Raw genomic sequence first — 22,119 nt, 5'->3', positions numbered from 1 at the left:
GATCTCTTAGTAATGAGATGTTGCAGATAGGAGCCACTTTCAAAAGAGAAATTCCAGTATACAAAGCTTACAGTCAGAAGACTTTCATCAAGTAATCATTAAGTGGTCTGTCAGAAACTGTGTCACCTCAGTATTGATATAATGCCCATTGATGCAATATAGTTTAAGAGTTTTATGGTTAATAAACCCTTTAGACGTGGAGTGAGCCATGACAGTTTTATTTGGTCATGAATTATTCATGACTACAACCACCGATAATAATACATGCTAAATGAATACATAATAAACCACAAACAAAAGGTAAGAGTCAAATGTCTTGGCAGTCTTTGGTGACCAGTGGTGCTCACACATACTGTTATGTGTTTACACCTGGTGAGTTACATATATCTCCCCCTGCATTTTCAAGTGGTATCACTGTTGGCACCACTGTTGAAAAGAAAGCCAGATTGCTTTCTGTTTACGTCAGATTCTAGCAACTACAAGCAACACCTACAAGACCCACAATGAATTTGCTTACATATTTCTGTGAAGAAACAATCAGTGTCACCTTGGAAATATGAGAGAAGAGAGAAGCACGTTTGATGAAGAGGTTGAGTAAAATTGGGAGGATTTTATAAGGAGTGATAATGTAGTTTGAGTGTAGTAACTGCAGCAGGGGCTGGCGTCAGGGCAAGGGGGGGGTGGAAGAAAACAGTAGAAGGAAACGTTTATTTATTCATTTGGTCTATAATGGAAATATGAAAGCAAATATTGTTGTACCATATATCGAGCCTTCATTTTCTCACTGACTGTGACTGTGCAAGAGGTGGTGAGTAGTGAAAGTGAGGCTTTCAACCCATCTAAACACTGATTTAATTGTATTGCCTTCATATTATGCAGTCAACTTCCGCTTTATAATGAGAAGCTAAAGCATTGCTGGTTCAAGAAATTTAACAAAGAATTCTACATATTTCAGTGGTTAAACTGTAAATACACTGTATAGATAAAAGTATTGGGATGGGGCTGTTTTTTCAGGGGTTAGGCTCGATGCCTTACTTCCAGTGAAGGGAAATCTTAATGCTTCAGCATACCAAGAAATTTGAACAATGCTATACTTCCAACTTCGTGGCAACAGTTTGTGGAAGGCCCTTTTCTATTCCAGCATGACTGTGCCCCTGTGCACAAAGCAAAGTCCATAAAGATATGGTTGGATGAGTTTGCTGTGGAAGAACTTGCCTGGCATACACAGAGCCCTGCCTTTAACTCTGCCGAACACCTTTGGGATGAACTGGAATGGAAATTGTGAGCCAGGCCTTTTTGTCCAACATGAGTGCCTGACTTCACTATTGCTCTACTGCATAAATGGGCAAAAATTCCCACAGAAACACAAAATCTTGTGGAAAGTCTTCCCAGAAGAGTGGAAGCTGTTTTAGCTGCCAAGCTGTCTACGTATTTAGAATGCAATGTCATCAATGTCCTTGTTGGTGTAATGGTCAGGTGTCCCAATACTTTTGTTTATATAGTGTAGTGTATGATTTAGGGTTCATTCGTGAACGCCAAAGAAAGAATCAACAGCACTGCAGAGTCTACAGTCTGTGATTTCATCAAGTGCCACTCTTCAATAGCTGCAGGGGATGCAGTTTACTGATTTTGCGGACACAGGAACAGTAGCCAGGGGGGAATTTTTTGGGTGTACGGGTACATTTCCTAGTGTAACATTGTCAGCACTACTGCGAAACCAAAGCTCATTTATGTGTACGAGCCCAGATAAACATTTGGGTCTACAGAATCAACCTTTCATTCACTGTCAACAAAGCAGCTCTAGAACGATAACACACAGGCAGATTATTATGTGTGCTATAAAGATTCATGTTGGGAGCCCTTTTATGTTCACATATAACATTGACTGACATGCTTAATATAATAGCGGAAGCACCTAAATTCTTCTTCATGGAGCATTTTCTCTTTCGGGTTAAGATGCCATTATGTTGTATTATGTTTTTATGTGTCATTGGAATAATTTGCTTGGTTGTGAAATACAGATTGCTTTTACTGTTAAGAGGGGTTCTTTTTTTGTTTCTTTTACCTTTACAGTTTATCGGGGTAGAAGGAGAAGACATTTCATTATTTTTTGAAGTGCTTGTGTGTGCGATGTAACCTTATATTATCCGTCATGTTTGTAATTCTTCTGAATGCACCACTAAATACTTGATAAAAGAATCCAGAGAGTTTTCCGAGAACTCTCGGTAACAAATGACACTTTAATATGTTTTTGAATGCCACATTTTAGAGTTTGTGACTTCTTTGCAGAAATATCTGTATTTGAAGCATTGTAGTCCATCAGAAACTTATTGGATTTTCTGATAATGAGCGTTGGGAGACTGTCGTCTCACCATGTGACGAAGCTCTCTTTCTGTCACTACATATATTATATGGACAGAAATGGATGTAAACCACAACTTGACTGGTGAGTGGAGGCATTTTTTCCACTAAAATGCTTCTGACGGGTGTTGTTTACCTGAGTTTCTGGGTCAGTGTTGTCCCCTATGTATTTGTTATTTTCACCAATACCTGTGTAGGCACACATCCTTCTAAATAAAACAGCTCGTCACGGCCTCAGTTATCAGGAGGAGTTAAGGGACAGCATGCTCTCCCAGAACTACTTCTCAGACGGTCTGAAAGCTTCATGTGACCAAATGTCTAACTGCTGGTTTTGCTAATGTACTGATTAATCTTTACACTCTTACCAGTCAGCTAATGGAAGTGCAACTTTCGTGTCCTGCATGAGCTGTAACCCATTATCGTTAACAGAAAAATTCTGAACATTAAAACAAAAACAGTGGTTCTTACCATCGACACAGGAGGGCATGGCCCGAGTGGTGCCAGCAACCTGTCCGGGGAAGCAGGAACATTTGACAGTCTGAGATCTCTCTTCAATCTTGTTCTTGTTGCAGCAGCGATGGGCCGCGATCACCTCACACGTCCCTGCCTTCACATGCACTGTGAAACAGAGAGAGAGATGAAGCGTTGAGGACACACAGCTCTCAGTATCGGACATTTTACTCAAGGGTTTAATTCGACATGTGAGTTAATATCAGACATTAGCAAGTGAGCCAGCAGTGACACTTTGTTATTACGTTAGTCTGGTTCCAGACCAGTTAATCGCTGCCAAAGTGTCAATTAGATCTGGTGTTGTGCTCAGTGACGACTGTTTACACTGATGGAAAAAAAATAACAGAATCAATCTGGGCTTTGTTGGTGGGCTTAAAAATGAGTATTCATCCTGCCTCTCTGCTCCTGTCTCTCCGTGGAGCTCGCTCAGTCCTGCAGCTTTTATGACAGACGGAGAGAGAATATGGAGAAACAGAAACAGCTGCAACCTGGTTGCTACAGTTTTATAGTTTTCCCACCTTGCGCTGCTATTGGCTATACAGCGCTGCACAAAGGCCTACGCCAAAGAAACATCCCCACACTGCAAAATACAAAGAAAATAAGGAAATGCAGACACAGTCTCTACATATACAGACACAAACACCACAAACTGCTAAAAGACTCATGAGTATTGATTGAGAGAAATTACTTTGTGTTAGTCTGTATTTTTATTTCGGAAATTGCTGCTAATTAAGCCTTCAAATGACAGATGTGTCAGTTGCTGATGTAAGCTGAGGGCAAAATAACCACCACTTTACCAAACAAAAAATGGCAACATGAACATGATGTTGGACTGAGTAATGAAGTGATCTGAAAGGGCAATTCATTGTGATTATGGGGTTATTATCAGATAGCCATGAGCCATACAAGAGCAGTTTATAATCACAACTACCATATTAAGTATTTTATGAATACTGATTTCCTGTTAATGCACTGATGCATGCACAAAGAAAACCATGCACACATGTAAAAATACACTCACATTCACTCACACAGAGACTCATAAATATAGCAAATCTGCAAGTCCCAGTTTTAAGCGCATGGTTGCTGAGCCATAGCTACTCTTTCACTAAGAGGATCTGTATAGAAAATGCATGTTAAGGCACTTGTAGCCGTTTTGCAACACATGGGGAATAAAATGGTAGCACGGTAGTTGAAAGAAAGAAAAACGATCAGTGTTTGTGCTAGAATATACTGATTTCATCATATGGTATGGCATCCCAAATGAGGATTAGCTGCAATAGTAATGATGGTTGCAGTTGGGAAGCTGCATCAGCTCTCCAGCTCTATATATGACCACTTCAATCAGACGGCCGTGTGCTTAATTAACAACAAGTCCACCCCGAGCACAGAAGTCCCTTGAGTCAGCAGAGCGACAGGGAACAAAGAAATCATTGAAGGTTTGTGATGTAAACACATGGTCCTTTCATAACAGCCTTTCATCAAATACATTAAAATGTCAAAGACAAACAATAGGTCTTGACAGTAGCGCTGTATGTACAAATACAGCATGTTCGTGTGACTATATACGCGCAAAGTGCATACTGTTCATGTCTTCAGGTATGTGAATGAACATGTTCAAGCATGTATAGTTTCATGGTTGTGAAAGTTACAGTCTGTGCACTTTGGCTTTTATTCACACAGTTGTTGGAAGTTCCTGCTATTTCCATTACAAAAGAGTCCGCCCACAACACAACAAAGGGTGCGTGCTGCGTGACAGTGAAAACTAAAGCAGCAAACAATGACTCTGCTCTGCCTAAAGAGTATTTAAAAGTGAGGCAAGCTGAAGTGATAGAGCGAGCATGAATATGTTTAACAGAATAACAGAGATTTCAAACGCTGTTAATTTGCTTGGTTAATGAGAAAAAGACAAAGCAACAATCCCGCAAAGCCCAGTCCAATTAATATCTCAGTGAAAAGCACATTCTAATGTCTCACCCACTTTGTGTCAGTCTCTTATCCTTCTTTCATGTTCTCTGCTTTCCCTTTTCACTCCGCTGGCAGGGAAACCAAATCATAGCCATGTTGGCTGATTGATCTGTCCATCTGTCTGTCCATTAATGCAACACTTTGGTACACAGAAAGATGCCCCATCGACTACCACAAACATCATTTGTTTTGTGAATTTTTATAGCCTGACTGGCGGTTTATCATCACCATCAGACTGAGAGTTCTGATTGTATCAAAGAAATATAAACATGTAATCTGACATCAGCCTGGTTTCAAATGATGAACTATTCATAGTGTCTTATGCTGTAAAAAATGCTGTAAAATTAGTTGTGGACATTAATGCTCCCCCAGAGGACACTCATGTCTGAGTCTACGACTTTGGGGACGCCTTGTCCTTACACTCAGGCCCCACTTTTACGATCCTCACAAGGTGTCTGTCCACTTTGCTTAGCACACGACTTTAGTCAAACAGGCCAAAAAGTTTGTACAGAAGACAGTTGATGGCCATTTTGCCATGAATTTTCCTGACTTTTTTTTCCCTGTGGAGGAATTATATTGAATTAAATTGACTTTGCCGATACTGTGACTTCCTTGTGCCAGTGTTAAACAAAAAAAAAATACTCACAGAAAGATGTCATATCTTAATTCAGTTACACTGATGCTTCTCCAAAGGACCAAAGTTTTTAATTTGGCGATTTCTTGAGCAGATCACCGCTTGGTAAAACTGGAAGGATAACCAGATCAACACTGTGTCATTTATTCCTTCCAGCTCTCTCATAGCCTGAGCTGAACATTGCGGCCTCTAGAGATTTCTGGTGAGCTTCAGAGTGATAGTCTTGTTTGTCACTAACAGCTCTCATTTTGCCTCCTGTCCTGTCTCTCTGTGCACCACCTCAACTGACTTGCTATTTTTATATATATATATATATATATTTTTTTTTTCTTATAGTCTTGACAAGTGTGTTGGCAAATACACAGCTCAGGAAAATCAACACACACACACACAGAGTAAACACCTTAACCCAGTCCCACCACAGACACACAGACACACACACACAGAGTAAACACCTGAACCCAGTCCCACCACAGACACACACACACAGACACACACACCGGCCCATTTTTAGGCTTGGCATCAGCAGCAGTGATTGACTCAGCATTAGTAAGAGCGATGGTGCATTAATCCAAGCATAGAGGAGTAATGAGGAGGGGTGAGGGTTTTACTGTACATGAGTAAAAGTTCATTGAGGCTTGATTACTCATATTAATGTTAATAGATGGCAGTAAATTTCTTCAATGCAGACCACATGGTAAAATAAATATGAGCCGTGGTTGCATGACAGAATGGTTGAGTCATTATTTTGGCACTGGTTGACACACACATATCTACAACAGACTGACTTGCTTTATTTCACCCATTCTCTAATTTGCAGCTGAATAGTTGCCTGTTCAATTTATTACTCAGTAAGATTAATTTGACAAGTTTTAAACCATTACTGCTGCCAGGTGGTTCATAATAGTTTTAAAATCACTGACTAATAAAAAAAAATGACTACGAGCTAGAGCAGCTCAGACAACAAAAATGAAGACACAGAAAAGTGAAACCCCACTGACCAAAATTGCTTCATGATTTTAATTGTTCTGATTGTTGCTATTCATGTTTTTTTTTTACAAAATGGCAGTTGCCGTGCCTGATGTGTGGTCATGGTTTTAATCCTTCCAAATCAACCTTTAAAAAATGAAAAATTGTTCAAATACATTCTTGGAGCAAGTTATTTATTGGACTATTGTGTTAATGTGTCAAAACTTTTTCCATTAACAGTACTGATTCCACATCTGATAAATGGAAACATCAGTATTCACTCTTGTGTGGCTCATGCTGTGAAATCCTCATTTAGATATACGCTGTACTAACATTAACCTCAATGTGTTCCATTTGTCAAAACACTGTTGTTTTAATGGATTTATGCTGATTGTATTGAATATTTTTTAAGTAGCAGTTTAAGTTTGGGGATAGTTGTTTCAGACCTCACTGGTTAGCAAAAACATTAATGGAAGGCTTAATGCAGACAGAATGTACACTGTATAGACAAAAGTATTGGGATAGAGATGTAGGGGTTGGGCTTAGCCCCTTATTTCTGGTGAAGGGAAATCTTAATGCTTCAGCATACCAAGACATTTTGGACAATGCTATGCTTCCAACTTTGTAGCAACAGTTTGGGGAAGGTCCTTTTCTATTCCAGCATGACTGTGCCCCAGTGCACAAAGCAAAGTCCATAAAAACATGGTTAGATGAGTTTGGTGTGGAAGACCTTGACTGGCCCGCACAGAGCCCTGACCTCAACCCCATCCAGCACCTTTAGGATGAACTGCCACAGCTGCAACGCTTTCAGTGTATTTAGAGTGTGATGTCATTAAAGTTCTTGTTGGTGTAATGGTCATGTGTCCCAATACTTATGTTCATATAGTGTAATTTCAAACTGTAATTTTCTTCTTACTTCAAACAACTAATTAAAACCAAGATTACCAGAACACAAAAAATGCATGACAAAATGACAGAAACCATCTTTGGGCAAAAATTTATTTGATGTGTGTTTTGAATGTTTAGTTTGGTCAAAGTCCCCTCTGTTGACATGGAAGGGGTGGGGTTTATAATCTGTACTGGAGCCTGCCACCAGTGGGTGATCCAGATCTTTTGGTTTCTCTTTGGGGACACTCTCATGTCGTCCTTCTTTACATACAGTTAATGGGTTTGATATGCTTCCGTGATGGGCTATAGGAATGAGACTTCATGATGAGGGATTTTATTGGAGATTTTAAAAGTCACTGGCATAAGACATGGCCTATTTTTGCTCTTGACTGTTTTGTTGACAATCTTTCACCAATCCTTTATTTTCACTTGGAGAGGAAGTGAGAAAATAGTCAGGATATGACACCCTCTCACAGCGCAGAGAGCTCCTGCTGATGTTGCCAGTGTTGTTGTAAACTGACAAATATGCACCTGTTAAACAAGTTACTGCTGCCATCGCTGGCTTTTAATGATGGCAGGTGTTCACCCCAAAATTTACTGTATGATCATATGATTTTTATTGGATAGTATTTTTATATATACGTCTCAAATTACAAGATTCATGGTATATAAAATGGCTCCACAGAGCAGAAAGGGATTTGCGGTATTCACAGGGAAGCAGCACTGTGAAGGCGTATATGCCTGGTTTAGTGTGCTCTGGAGCCCTGAAGTCGTCAGCAGCTTGACTCTGTGTTGTGCTAAGATGTTAATAATTACCCGTCTGCTGGAGAGTGAGTCAGGCAGTGGGCCACAGACTCCACTAAACTCTGATAAATTAGCTACAGAAGGACACACACGCACATATAATACACACAATCACCAAGAAATTATTTTATGTCTGCACATTTGTATGCACATGAATAAAATGAAAAACTGATGTAAACTTGCTGAGGTTCAGTCTTCAGAGATGCAGAAACTCACCATGGACTGCCTCATGATGCGTGCGTGTGTGTGTGTGCGTGTGTGTGCAGTGTTGCTAAATTGCACTAAAAACTGACTAGGTGAGAATGCTATCCTCTTTCTGTTACATAAATGGTGCACACCTTCCTTTGCAATCTTTCTTTCCCACTTCATCGATCATTTCTGCTCTCCTCCCGGCCGCTCACCTTTCTTCTCTTCCTCCCCCTCATCCTCTTCATCTGTCTCACCTCATCCTCCTGCTATTTCATAAATGATGCCCCCCCCCCCCTTTTCTAAATCTCTCTAGCACCATTTTTGCTCTGCTCTTCCTCACTCACCCTTAGCTTTGCACAACAAACTGAGAAGGGCACCAAACCATTTTCCTCAATCACAGGACCTAAATCTGAAAATTTTTAACACTTTCTATAATGTGTTCTCCCTCTCTTAGCCTTTCCCTGTCTCTCCCAGTCAATGCCTCTCTCTAAGGCCCCTCCCATCTCTCTCCATGGCATTGTTATCCCTGCCTCTCTTAACACAGCAGTGGCTGTTAACCCCATTTACTAAGGATGATGTGCAACTGACAGACTAATAGATGGACAGATTGCCCTAACTGTGAACAACCTGTGTGTGTGTGTGTGTGTGTGTGTGTGTGTGTATGTGTGTGTGTGTGTGTGTGTGTGTGTGTGTGTGTGTGTGTGTGTGTGTGTACGCGCGCTGAGATAGCTCTCTTGGTCCAAGCAGAGTGCTTGTTTGAAATGTCATTCTTACCACTGGGAGACTCTCTCTCTCTCTCTCTCTCTCTCTCTCTCTCTCTCTCTCTCTCTCCCTCTCCCTCTCTCTCTCTCACACACACACACACCAGATTTACCAAACCAACACTACCAGTGTAAATAGATTGTTCAGGTTCACTTTTTGCATATCTGTCAAATGTCCCACCACAAACATTGCGCCAACAGTTTTTGGAGCAAAGTCCAAAAAATGTTGTTTTATTCCAAGTCCATGCAGTGTTAGAGAGTTCAACTTGTGGAGTCTGCCGAACTCAAACCATCTTAACTGTGCTTGCATTTGAGGAGCTGCAGTGAACCTTAGAGTCCACAATAGAAAAAGAAAATTAGTTTTGTTCTGCAAATCCTCTTTTACAGTATATAGCCCCTCATGATAAGTCTCACCAGTGGAGTTTTACTCTGCATATTCTTTTTGCCACAAGCAAAAGTAGCCACAAGCAAAAAATAGTCAGTGGACAACCTGCAATAAGTCACTAAATATTAAAGAGCAATTAAATCCATGATTATGTTTCTGAATTTCCCTGTGCTGTTCCCTGGCCTGACCAGGTAATAAGAATACATTTGGCTCTCAGTTCTCTCCACTGGTTTGATGGGATATTAACTCAGACACAGTAAGACATCCAAAAACTGTTCTGTATTTTAGGCCCATGAAAAAAAAAATCTTTTCGAATTATGTCAACTGGTCTAAAAGGTTCAAGGAGTCACATTAAGATTGTGAGTTTGTCTTTTTAAGTGTTAATGTGTTACAGGGAGTGGTGACAACAAAGTACCTTTATCCAGGTAATGTAGTTAATTACAAATTTGAATTATTTGTATTTTAGTATTTTAGAGTATTTCCATTTTACGCAACATTATACTTCTACTGGACATCATCTCAGAGGGAAATTTTGTACTTTTGTCCTTGTTACTTTTCAGATTACAATTTTGCGGCCTTTCCATTTCAAATATGTTGGTTTTGAATGTGAATGTTTCTGATGAGATTAAGCGTCACATGTCACATGCGTTGAAGCATCTCTCATCAGTATAAACGAGCCAGTGTGATTGAATTTTTCATCCTGTGATTTGTTTCTGTGTTTTGTTAAGTTTATACAGTATACAGACACAAACAAAAGCCGCTATTGTAGAAATGTCATTTGTCGAACGTACCCAGTGAATGAATTCTGCTCTGATTGCATAAGGTCTTGACAGTTTCCAAGCAGTGCAGTTCAAAGTGACTGTTTTTAGCTACAGGAGCTAACAATATGTCATCAGGTCTGATCAAGGTGATATATGAATGGTTTACCAGTGAAAAAACTGCACCCTCTGGTTAAACAAGTGATCTGATCACCAGAAAAGCTCTGTTAAATGTTTTTGACTCCATATCAAATTCATTATGTTGTTGTTGTTTTTTTTATTTTTTTATTTTTTTATTTTTTTGCAGTTGACACAGAAATTGAACTGACCTTCCAGTCCAGCTGCAGCTCAGCCCTGAATAACTGACACTGAGTAAATTAAGCTTTAAATTACTACATGTATTTGTGGTGCATATAGATGCACTATATAAATCAAATATTTTGTATCTATAAATATTTAAGCATTTCCCAAGGCCCATAGTGTTCTATTCACAAAGAGCATATTTTTAAATAGAAAATGAGTTCAGAATGCTTGCCAAGTTAATTAGATTACAATGTACATTTCTCAGTGCATGTGTGTGCCCATCAGTGCATGTACGTCCGTGCGTTTGTGTTAATAATTAGATTACGTTGGCCTCTGAGTTGGCACCATTCGTTATGAATCGTAAACACGGAGCAAATTAAAATTCTGTTTAAGAGTCTGCCAAGAAAATTAGCATCGAGAGAAAGGGAGGCACGCAGTCGACCACTGCTCTCTCCTCTTTCCTTAACCCTGTTTTCTATTCTCTCCCATGTCTGAGCGCTTTCTGCGTGATGCCTACAACACCATCCCACCATTTCTACTTCATTAGCTGAAGGAAAACAGTACATAACAGGCACAGAAGACGAATATTTTTCTCTCTCTTTTGTTGAGAAATAGGTAAAGATACACAAGTTAGAAGTAGAAGAACTTTGTTGTTTATGTTCTGTCCCTCCCTGTGTGTGTGTGTGTGTGACTAGACTAATCAATGGCAACCTTCTAAGGAGTTTGACTCCTCTCAGACACTGATGTCCCTCCTTGTTATCACAACCCTTGAGACCAGCAGTGGAAAAGAGGGGAAAAGTATTACCATTCATTTGAAGTCGTGTTCCTTAAATATGTGTTGCTACCTACAATTTAAAACGGCTGCTCTTGTTCATTTTAGGAGAGCAGCCTCATCATAAAGACTATTAAAAGAGTGAAATGAATTGTATTATTGACCCAACAGATTTTTTTTTTAAATATCTGCAGCAAAACTATCACAAATAAAGTCGTATTGCAGTGAGATGTGGGTGCTGATAGAAATGAGAAAGTCAGTCAAAATTATAGCATTGACCACAAAAATTGAGTGTGCTTCACAAAATACCCGACTGCATGCCAAAGGTGCTCTCCATCACACTCACGCATGCAGTCCTATCACACACACTACCTCAGCTCAGCATCCCTGAGCGAGTGAGTGACCACAATTGGAAAGTGTTTGCTCACAGCAGCAGTTCCTGCTCACATTGTGACAAAATAAATAGTGAAAGAGAGAGGGAGAAACATTGCAATCTGGAGCATCAGAATTTAGGTTTGAAAAGAAAAACAAAACACCATGGAGGTCCACACGCAGGGGATCATCCCTGTCAGAAAATGTGCCTTGCCAAAAATCTCCCAGCTCATTCAAATGCGCTCGCCAGCCAGCACAGAAAACAAAAACCTCCTCAGCATTATCAGATGCTCGCAACATCTCTTTCTGATCTCCTTTCACTTCAGTCATGTCTGGCTCTCTGTCATCCTAACCAGGTGACAATTGTGTTATTAAAGATGTGACAAGCCGCCTGCTGCACCTCTCCTTCTTCAACACGCTCCCTCCACCGGCACCCACCCCAGTCATCCTCACTGGTATAAGAACAGCTTGTGCCACTTGTCTTGTACCCCCCCCCCCCCAACAAAAAACAAAAAAAAAACAAAAAACATTTGTGCTTCAGGCAAGATATTAGGGCAGTGAATTGGATATAAATTGTTAATATGCTCCGATCTATTAACATAGGATTACCACGCAGCCATTAACCTGTGGTTGTGCATATGTGCTTGTTTCTGCTGTGTGTGTGTGTGAAGCCCTCATGTTTTAAACCCTGTGTTAATTGTGAGCTGCTGACCAGAGGTGACTTTTCATGAGTCCTTGGGGAGTGCCCAGGTCTCCTTACTCATCAGTATTTCCGTCTCCCTCTTTCCCCTTTCAGTCTCTCTGAAGCTAGAAACCAATCCAGTGCACAGGAGAATTTGCTTTGTATTTTTCGCACCTCCTACAGCAGTTTCTAATGCGCCTTGTTGTGGGGGAGCTCAGAGCCATGCCGGCTTCTTCTCATTCCTCTGACTGACGCTGGTGTCTCTCTCTTTGTTTCTGTGACTCTCTGTCTCCCTTTCTACTTCTCTGTGTCAATTTGGACAGAGCAGTATAGAGACAGAAACACAATGTTTGTGTTCAGTCCAAACACATACCCCCCCCCCTCCCACACACACACACACACACACACACACACACACACACACACACACACACCACCACCGTCACCACAGTTTTCTCTTCTGTCAGTCAGCAAACAGAGTGGAGAGGAGAGGATCTATAGCACAGCAGCCATGTTGATGATGATTTCATTCAGTCTGAATTCTCTTCTTGTCAAAGAAATAAGGACGGACACTCGTAAACGTCAAGCTCTGCGTATTTCACTTTAACAAGTCGCTGCGTGTCTGTGTGTGTGAGTGCGTGTCTGTGTGTGACTTATGGTTGTTGTTTACGTCACTCTGTTGTAGTGGTGTCGTTTCACAGATCTAGATAAATGGCTTGCTATCACGCTGTTTACTCTCTGTGAAAGGCTGGACAGTCCCATATGTTACACCACACACCAGCAGTCAACTCGGAGCACACCATGCAGAGCCTGGATGCTGCCTTTTGAATGTTTACTAGAGATGAGGAAATTAGAGATTAAGGAGTTAAATTATTTTTGGGGATGTTGTTTTAGTCTGTTGTTAATCGGTGAAACAATGCATAAAGTGTGGTGATTAAATTTCTTTGTCTGTAAGCACAGGTATGTGGGACGACAGATGATACATTGGTCAGGACTAAAATGAAAACTGTCATTGCAAAGTCACATTCTGTGTTAATCCACCAACATGCAGACACATTGTACCAGTCTTATGCTTGTAGACTCACAGATGAATAATAATAAGTGATAGACAATGAAATGTCTCAGTCTCCTGACAACAGATTTAATTCTTATTGGTCAATGCTTCGTTGTCACCACCGTCTGATCACCATAAGGTCTCCATGTCGCCAAAATGAATCACTGTGACATTTTGGATAAAGATAAACTCATTTCAGTTGTATCATTGCAGTCCATGGATCTCCTCACTAAGGCCAAACTAATTTGCTTGCTGCATTGTTGTACATTTGAACTGGGGTGAATTTTGTCCTGCAAATTTGCACCAGTTACCACTTTTTCATAGTTTTGACCTTTCAAGGAACAGAACTGAAAAAGTCATGTTCAGTTGGTGCTATTAGACTTGTTATATCATCTAATTTGATATTACTTTCTGAATGAAATGTTTCCATCCCTTTGTTTTCAAACTAGCTATGAACCATTGTGCTCCCCGCAAGTTATGGCCCAAACACACATGCTTCTTCGCTGAACTGCTGCGGTTGGCAGGCGTGTCCACACGGACAATTTGACTGCTGCAGCTCCGCCACAGCCAGCTCTATCCTTCTTCATGGGATTTGTCTGTGATAAAAATCAATAATGATGATGACAGGACTTTCCGTCATGCTTTTACAGAGACAGAGAGCGAGAGAGTTTGAATAAATATATACTGCCCTTCACCTGATGTTTGACATTTTTTCATTTATTTGACAAATTGTGCTGATATACACATTAAAACCCTAGTGAAACACTGGTATGATATTGATATGACTTTCCACAGAACAATTTCAGACCCATTTCCACTGCAGAAAAAATAGGCAAGACACCAGATGTCTAGATGATGCGCCTCCGTAGAAACACATTAGCTGTGCTGCTCATGTGGGCTGTCAGGATCTTAAGAGATTTTATACACCTGTAACAAAAATGCTTCTAAAATACATACACTCTAGCTTTGATACATCAGCATTTTGATACATTTTCATTTTTTTATATTTGAACGTTCTCACAACTAATTCTACTTGGCTGCTTACATGAGAAAAATGAGTGCCCCTCTTAGGCTTAAAATATGCATAAAAGTTGTGGTACATGTTCAGTCACCCTCTTAAGAATCAATAAACAGTAGTATTGCTGTGCTAGTACATTGTATGGAGTCCCTGCTCCTTTCTGTTCCTATTGTTTGCACAGTCCTGTACAGATTGAGCACAATAATAAAACTAATTTAAGATCTCTTCTTGCAAATACCCGAGCATCACTGTATAATCCTCCTAAAAAAGATAAGCTCTTAAATCTTTTATGTTGATACCTGACAGCAACAACAAAAGAACCCAACAAACAACTGAATGCTAATCCCTAATTATGCTGTGACATGGTAAAAGACAATTATTTCTGTACTTATAAATTATTAAAAACATTTCTTTAATAAAAATGCTTAGTCCATATTTCAAACACCTTCATTGGCCATTAAGCATTGGCGGCCAATCTGATGAGCTCTGTGATTGGTGCGTTACGCCCATGTCCTCTTAAAGCCTCTCTTTCATTGCGTCAGCACTTTCTCTAACTGCATTCATCAGGACAGATCATTACATCCTTCCCCTCCTCTTCTCTCTTGCCTCTCTCGGTCTCTCATCCCATCCCTCACTACCAAATGAAAGGGAAACCCTGGTGTGTCTCAGGCTGGCTGGCAGCAGAGCCAGAGGTGGAAAGATGAGAAGAGTGAGGGAGGGGAGACGAAGGCAAAGAGAGGGAATAAAAAACAAGTGGGAGAGAAAATTAAAAAGCATAGCCTGCTCTGACTGTAAATGGTATGAGAAAGGGAGAATTTGTGTTGGAGGAATGACTGGTCTGTGTTAGGACTTTGTGGGAAGGAAACTGAACAGCCACCATAGTTGACCAGGATAAAAGTAAAATCTGTCTGCTGCAACTTTCAAAATCACACTGAAAACAATGAGTGAAGAGGAGGACCCACTGTGTGCTCAGTGCCATGTTGTACCTCAGTCAGGCGTCTGTCTTCTACATATTGCTTGTTCATCTTTTGATTACACAATGACACAAGATGGTTTATGGACTTTATTAGGGGTCCATATATGTACAGATATTTTAATACTATTATTAAGCAGAGCTGTTTGGAGGGCTGCATGGTGATGCGGTGGTTAGCGCTCTTGCCTCATAGCAAGACGGTTCAAGACGGCCCCTATGTGAGTGTGGTTGTTCTCCCTGTGCCTGCTTAGGGTTTTCTCCGGGTACTCGACCCTGCATACATAAAGCAATACTGTAGGATACTTCTAGCATCACGATAGCGAAAACAACTTTGTTTCTGTGCCCTTCATACGCCATGTTAGGTTGCATGTCATTTCCCAGCTAACAGATTCAGCTGCCCAGTAATTCTGATTTTGTTGAGCTAAAGCTAAAGTTATTGACCTTCCATAGTGAAGTTTTGTCTTTGTAATAATAAACCAATAGTATGTTACAGCTTGCAGCACAGCCAACATGAAATGTCACATAAAAAGCCGGCTGTATTACAGATAGATCGGCTGCCGCACCGTGAGACACCAGAAAACACCTCAGTTTCTGTCCTCAGACTGTGATACACCTGAATTCCACCACAAGAAATAGTTCTAGCTTTTCAGAATCAGCTGTGGCGGGTGTCCAACGCTCGTCAGTCAAGGATTAAGAATAACTATATAGAAATAGCCCATCTTCTCCCTAATGGTCTTGTTTGCTTGTGTAGGTCATATAGACGCTGATTGATAACCAGTTAAAAGAACATTTAGCCCTCGACTGACATCTCCCTGACTCTTCTGTTGCACTTCATAGTGGGACAGCTTTGTAATTGCAGCAGCGCTCCGCCCAACATTAACCTGAGCCGAGGGCCGGTGAGCAGAGCGGCTGAAAACACCTGTGTGGATGTGCACAGCCTTTCAAAGAGGCAGGTTGTGGCCCAAGCGGTTTTCCTTTTTACATCTCCCTTTGGCTTTCACAGTCTCACAACGTTGGAGGATGGAAACATTTTGTTCTTTTTTTGTTAAAGGAAATCACATCACAGTTGTGGCAGCGCAGCAAATATCCTGTATTTGCTTGAGGCAGCTTGTATAATTCACTTCACAACCTCCGGGGGAGATATTAAAGAACTCAGTGGTAGAGTTTTGTTTTGAGAAGAAAAAAAAATGCTTGTTTATTTGATATACAATGCAATTTCTTGAGTTTACTTAACAACATTTGTATTATGTTTCAATAGTACAATTTTTTAATTGTACAATCTGCAAACATTGCTTCAAGAGATCTAAGTAAAGTTCTGAGCCACACTGTGCACATATTTATCTGTGTGTACGTAAGTTCCAGCATGTTTATCCTTCCTCTTCCCCAAGCTACATCTTATTTACGCATAAAACATTATCGGTGTTGTTAGATCACAAGATTTTCGTTATTTGTGAGCAGCATTTAAAAGCAAAAAATCATCTTGGCAGGTTTTGCCAGAGGAAGTGATTTTTTAATCATTTGAAGTGATCTTTAATTTAAATTCCACAAGAGCAATTCGTTGATTAAAATATTGAAGAGGCAACATTTTTCTTAATTATCAAGGAGACATTTTCTGATTAATTGGGTTACCTTGCGGTTAACATGTCCTTGTAATTACATTTTGTTGGCACACAACCCAACCTGAGCCCAGATGTCGCTGAGTCGAGGAGAAATTCACACTGCTTTGTTATTTTGGTGGAGAATTTGTTTGGCAAGTGGAATAACAATGAAGAAGCTGGTGGAGAGAGGCCCGTGTACCACACAAAGGAAAGGAGATGATACAGTTGATTTAGGTTCACCACAACACAAAACAACACTCAAACCAGTGGGTAAAAGTGCAGACGGAAATCCTCATCCACTTCCTTGATGATACATCATACAGTTTAAAGCTGCCAACGCAATATTCAGTTGACTGGCAGCTGCAGTGTCATGACCTTTGTGTGTGAAGAGCACAGTGAAGCTCTAGCACAGGTCATCTCAAGCAAGCAGAGTCTTGTATTGATTTTCCCAGTGAGCACTATGACTCAAGCACATTTCAGTGCAAAGCTCAAATACACACACACATACAAAGCCCACACAGAAAATATTAAAAGTCCAAGAGCAAGCCCAGTTATTTCCGGGACATCTCTCTCATAGATGAAAAATTGAAGAATTTCTATTAATCTGAACCAAAATAAGCATAAAACACTCAGTGAGGGATTGAGTGATTTGTGCTTTAATGCAGCCCACAGAGTATTTACAGTGGTGTTCTGCTAGGATTAGTTGTGTGAGAGGATTAGTGAAGCTGCATTACTGCTGTTTTATTTAACTCACAACAGCAAAAGACTAAAAATAAAAGCCTCTTAACCACATTTAGGCAACATGAGAGGCCAGGCTGGACATTTAGACAAACATGTTTGTGTCCTCTTTAAAGGCCTGTGCTGGAATGGGGCTGTACATGAACAAACACACACACACACACACTTTTCCACATAACCAACTTTCTGTGCTTAACCTAGAATCTAGTAATCTGCTGAAAGTCGCCCTGTGCAGCATATGCTATGCAAGGAAACATTGTGTCATATCTGTTAAGGCGATGATGTTGGCGAGAGTGTAGCATATGCAGATACTGGCAGGATCAACAGAGTGGGAAACTCAACGAGAGAGGAGAGGATTAATGCAAAAAGACTGGAGACGGTGAGAGAGTGAATGAGAGAGAGATTTGCAGAGGCAGCAGATTCCCTCTCTCTCTCTCTCTCTCTCTCTCTCTCTCTCTCTCTCTGTCTCACCCCCCACCCCCCAAAGACACACACACACACACATACACACACACACACACACACACACACTCTCCTTGCATCAGCATTGATCACAGAACATCAGTAAAGTAAAGAGCACCCCATCCATCAGTGCATGGCTCTGCAGCTGCTATAAAGAATACTAACGCTGCTTTCCACAGTGCACGCACACAGTAGCACAGTCATAGGCGTAATGTTTACTGTGTCAACATTAGCATTAGAGCGACCAAAATAGAATTACATCTGAGACTGCACGCTGAGATTGTTCACAGTGCCAAGTTGATATCAAGCTGTATATTCGGTTTTTGGTTCTACTATTGTTCTCAGTTGGCTACTTCATTGTGTTTCTGCCACACATACAAACGACTACAGTTTTTTTCCAAAATTAACCTTTTCTATTTTACAAATTTCCCCAGCATTAGTGGCTGCTTGCTAACAGTGCAAGTCCATTATCATTGCATGAACCTAATGGAAACACTTCTGTTCCTGATGAATGATTGTTTGAGAAAACTGGCCACATTTTCCGTGACCACATATACAAAGCTCCCATATAGGATAAGTATGTTCCATTCATTATTCACGTTGCTTCAAGTGTGCCAGATCAACTGGGAAAACTCTGGAAAAAGGCTTTTCTACTTTAGAGTCAGCCAACAGAATCAACCACAATCATGTTACCAAAGAAGCTATTGGTAAAAAACATATGATACACAATGTAATAGCATTAATCTGTCCAAATCATTCTTGGTTACAAATATACACATGGCTGAGAAAACAAAATGTTTGGATAGATTCTGGCCTCTGTCTCAAATATCTAAAAGGTTCAAAAGGTAACATCCAGCCATTTGTTTCCTTACCAAACATCTGGCCATTTGGAGAATATCTTGACAACATAAATCAGAAACTGTGTGCATGGGGAATGAAAGGAAGGAAAGTGGGGCGAAAATATACCCCAAGGAGGCAAAGCAGGGCACTTTGGTATGCTTAGAGCTCGAGTGTTTGCAAATTACACAGTAACATTTGAGGAGTCGTGTATTTCACTGGTGTCATCTATATAAATAGCAAACAAAAGTACCTTCAGTACCTTCAGAAATTCTCTGTGTTAAGTACTCTTTGTGCTTTGGTTTCTTGTCACAGGCCACATTAAGTGGGATGAGGTGAATTTCAATCTAAATTTATCTGTAGGAGTGGCATCAAGGCACATATATGGTGAAATACATGTTCGTACAGATTTAAGCCAATACGCTGTGCATACATTATCAAGATAGTTTGTTTTTGTATTGTGTTTGCATTAAAAAAAATTTCTGTAGCTCATTTCCAGATTTTTACACTTTTGATTAGCAGCCTCAAAAATCCAGTATCAGTCAGGCTACAAACTACATTTGCCCAAGGGTTAGAATTTTTCTAAGCATACAGCATGAGGTCGGTCCTTTGAATACAAGGAATACATTTATTTAAGCCTGATTAGCCTAGTAATGAGGATGGAGTAGGAGAATAATCTCAATCTGTAAAACAGGGGAAGTATGAACCATCACTGTCAGGACAGACTGGGCCCTCCCACTGGTGAGTGATGTTGGATGATTCATTAATATTCTTTGGGCCGTGTGGGAAGCTTTGTCGGGTTGGATGTGACTTTCACCAGAGTTTAATAAGAAGGCAAGCGAACGTTAAGAAGAGATGACCACAAGATAACCTAAGCAGATAAATAGATACTCTTAAATATGAAACAGTTTACTTCAATAATAGTGATTATTTTTGACTGCCTGAGGGTGTGAATATGAAAGGAATGACCTTCCACCATTTTTTAAATTATAATAGTAACGCTAATAAAAAGGCAAGCAACCACAGTCACATACCGTTCAGGACTATGAGACAATAAATTTAAAACCAGGCATTATGTACTCAATTTGCAACTTTGGGAAAAGCATCTAACATGGCTGTTAGACTTACTTTTTTTCTTTTAGAGATTTTAGCGTAATCCTTCTCATTTTTGTATTCTTCTGTGGAAGTTAATACTCCCTGTCATTTGCACAGTGAGGAATATATTTATATTCCTTGATAGACTAAGGACGACTCCAATACTTCAACGTATAGTTTTCTGTCTGAGGGGGTGTGATTAACCAGCAACCTTAAAAAGCCAGAGTAAGCTCCTCTGGTAATCCTTGATTCTAATAAAAGGAAATGGTATGTGCTGGTTATACATATTTCAGAGCATCTCTCCTTGATTGCCAAGAGGTTACTTGAAAGAGCGATTTCTATCTCAGTGTGACTTTCATGTAAAATAAAGCCAACAGAATTGCAGACACAGAATTGGAAATTCAAATGCATGTATCCGAAAGACTGTGTTTCCATGAATACCAAAGGCGAGTATTGTACAAACATATAAGAACAAAACCACTACGCCGCCCACCAGGCAAATACTTCTAGAGGACAAATTGGAAATTGAATCATAAACTATAAAGAGCCAAGGTTGAGTTCAGCTGTGGAAGAAAAGACAGACGAGATGGAGGTGGAGAGGAGAAAAGAAAGAACGGCTGCATTAAATAAAAGTTCACTGTTTCTCTCCTGCCCCTGCAGAAATTCACGCTGTGCTACCTGATTGAAATTTCCTGGTTTAATAGCTGTGAAATAAAGTAAAAGTTGGGAAGAGGAGGAAGGAGAGAATATGAAACAGAGGGCAAAAGAGAGGAATGGCGCACGAAGTGAGATTTGGAAACTCAAAGACCAAAAGACTCATGGATTTAATGGAAAGTGAATTACTTTATGACTTGTGAAAACTAAAATCAAGCTTAATTAGTCATTACCGCTTTAAACATGTCTCCCATTAGTCTGTTGCCAGAATGTTAATCTGCACTGCTGCCATCCAAGTTCCACACAGTGGCTTAACCAAAGGCAAAGAGTCAATAGAGGCTTTAGTTTTGCTTAAGAAACCATACAGATGTACCAGGCTGGCCCTGTGCGGGTTGGCTGGTGAGCTAACAGGTAACGATTAGCACTAATGAATGCAATAAGAGGGCCCCAATGAGGTAATCTCACCATTCAACCAGTGGAAACTTTCCATTTACACCAATTAGAACAAACACATCGGCAGACAGCGACCATAATGCCCAGACACACACAGTAAATGCTTTTATCTTTAACTCAGAGTTAAAGGTAAAAGCATCTGCATCTTCCTTGGGATCTTTCTTAGGGTCTCTGCTGTTGTGTTTTTCAAGAAAACATTGTTGTGGTGGGTTTCTGAGTTTGATTCTTTCACTATCGTTTGACCTGATGGTAGCTTTACAGAACTTCTCGTCTCTACATTTTCATTTGATAAGAAGACATTTTAAGATGTGTTAGATGCTACGTTGGTCCACCATGATGGTCCAGACTGAAATTTAACTTATATATGACTAACTCAACTTGAGGGTTTCTTGACTTTTGACATTTTTATTTTGCGGTGAAATGTCTGTATATATCAATTGAAGTGACATCTGGTAAAGATGATCGTTCATCAGGATGAATGAACCAAGGATCCCGACTCTCTACAAGTCACCCATAGCTTTTTATCTAGCACCGCCGTCTTGTGAAATATCTCAAAATATCACATCTTCATATCTTCATCACCAGTTACCTGCAAACCAAATGACGGTCACAGTCAGTCAGTCACATTTTATGTTTTGCATGCACACGTTAAAGTAGGACGATGAACATGGAAGACAGTATTTTTGCTGTACTTCTGATAGTCTTGATCATTATCTTTCATGAAAACATCTGTTGTACGATCATGGATTCCTAAACAATACGAAATATAACCATGACCATATTCCCATGACACGATATTACATTTTTAGATTGTTGAACTTGAGATATGGGGTGAACCCATTTATCCCGTAGAATCACCCTAAAATTCCCGAAAAACAATT

General features: G+C 40.2%; 1 protein-coding gene across 1 annotated transcript in view; it reads right to left on the bottom strand.

The window, feature by feature from the left end:
* LOC124063434 (chemokine-like protein TAFA-2) overlaps window positions 1-22,119 on the bottom strand; it is a 68,760-nt gene that overhangs the window by 5,866 nt on the left and 40,775 nt on the right. Inside the window, exon 3 of the mRNA XM_046397101.1 lies at window positions 2,830-2,979. Coding sequence (XP_046253057.1) covers window positions 2,830-2,979 — 150 coding nt within the window. The remainder of the gene's footprint in view (window positions 1-2,829; window positions 2,980-22,119) is intronic.

This window comes from Scatophagus argus, chromosome 8, assembly GCF_020382885.2.
Source record: "Scatophagus argus isolate fScaArg1 chromosome 8, fScaArg1.pri, whole genome shotgun sequence".
In the NCBI taxonomy this organism is placed as follows: Eukaryota; Metazoa; Chordata; class Actinopteri; family Scatophagidae; genus Scatophagus; species Scatophagus argus.
This window is presented reverse-complemented; position numbering and strand designations above follow the sequence as displayed.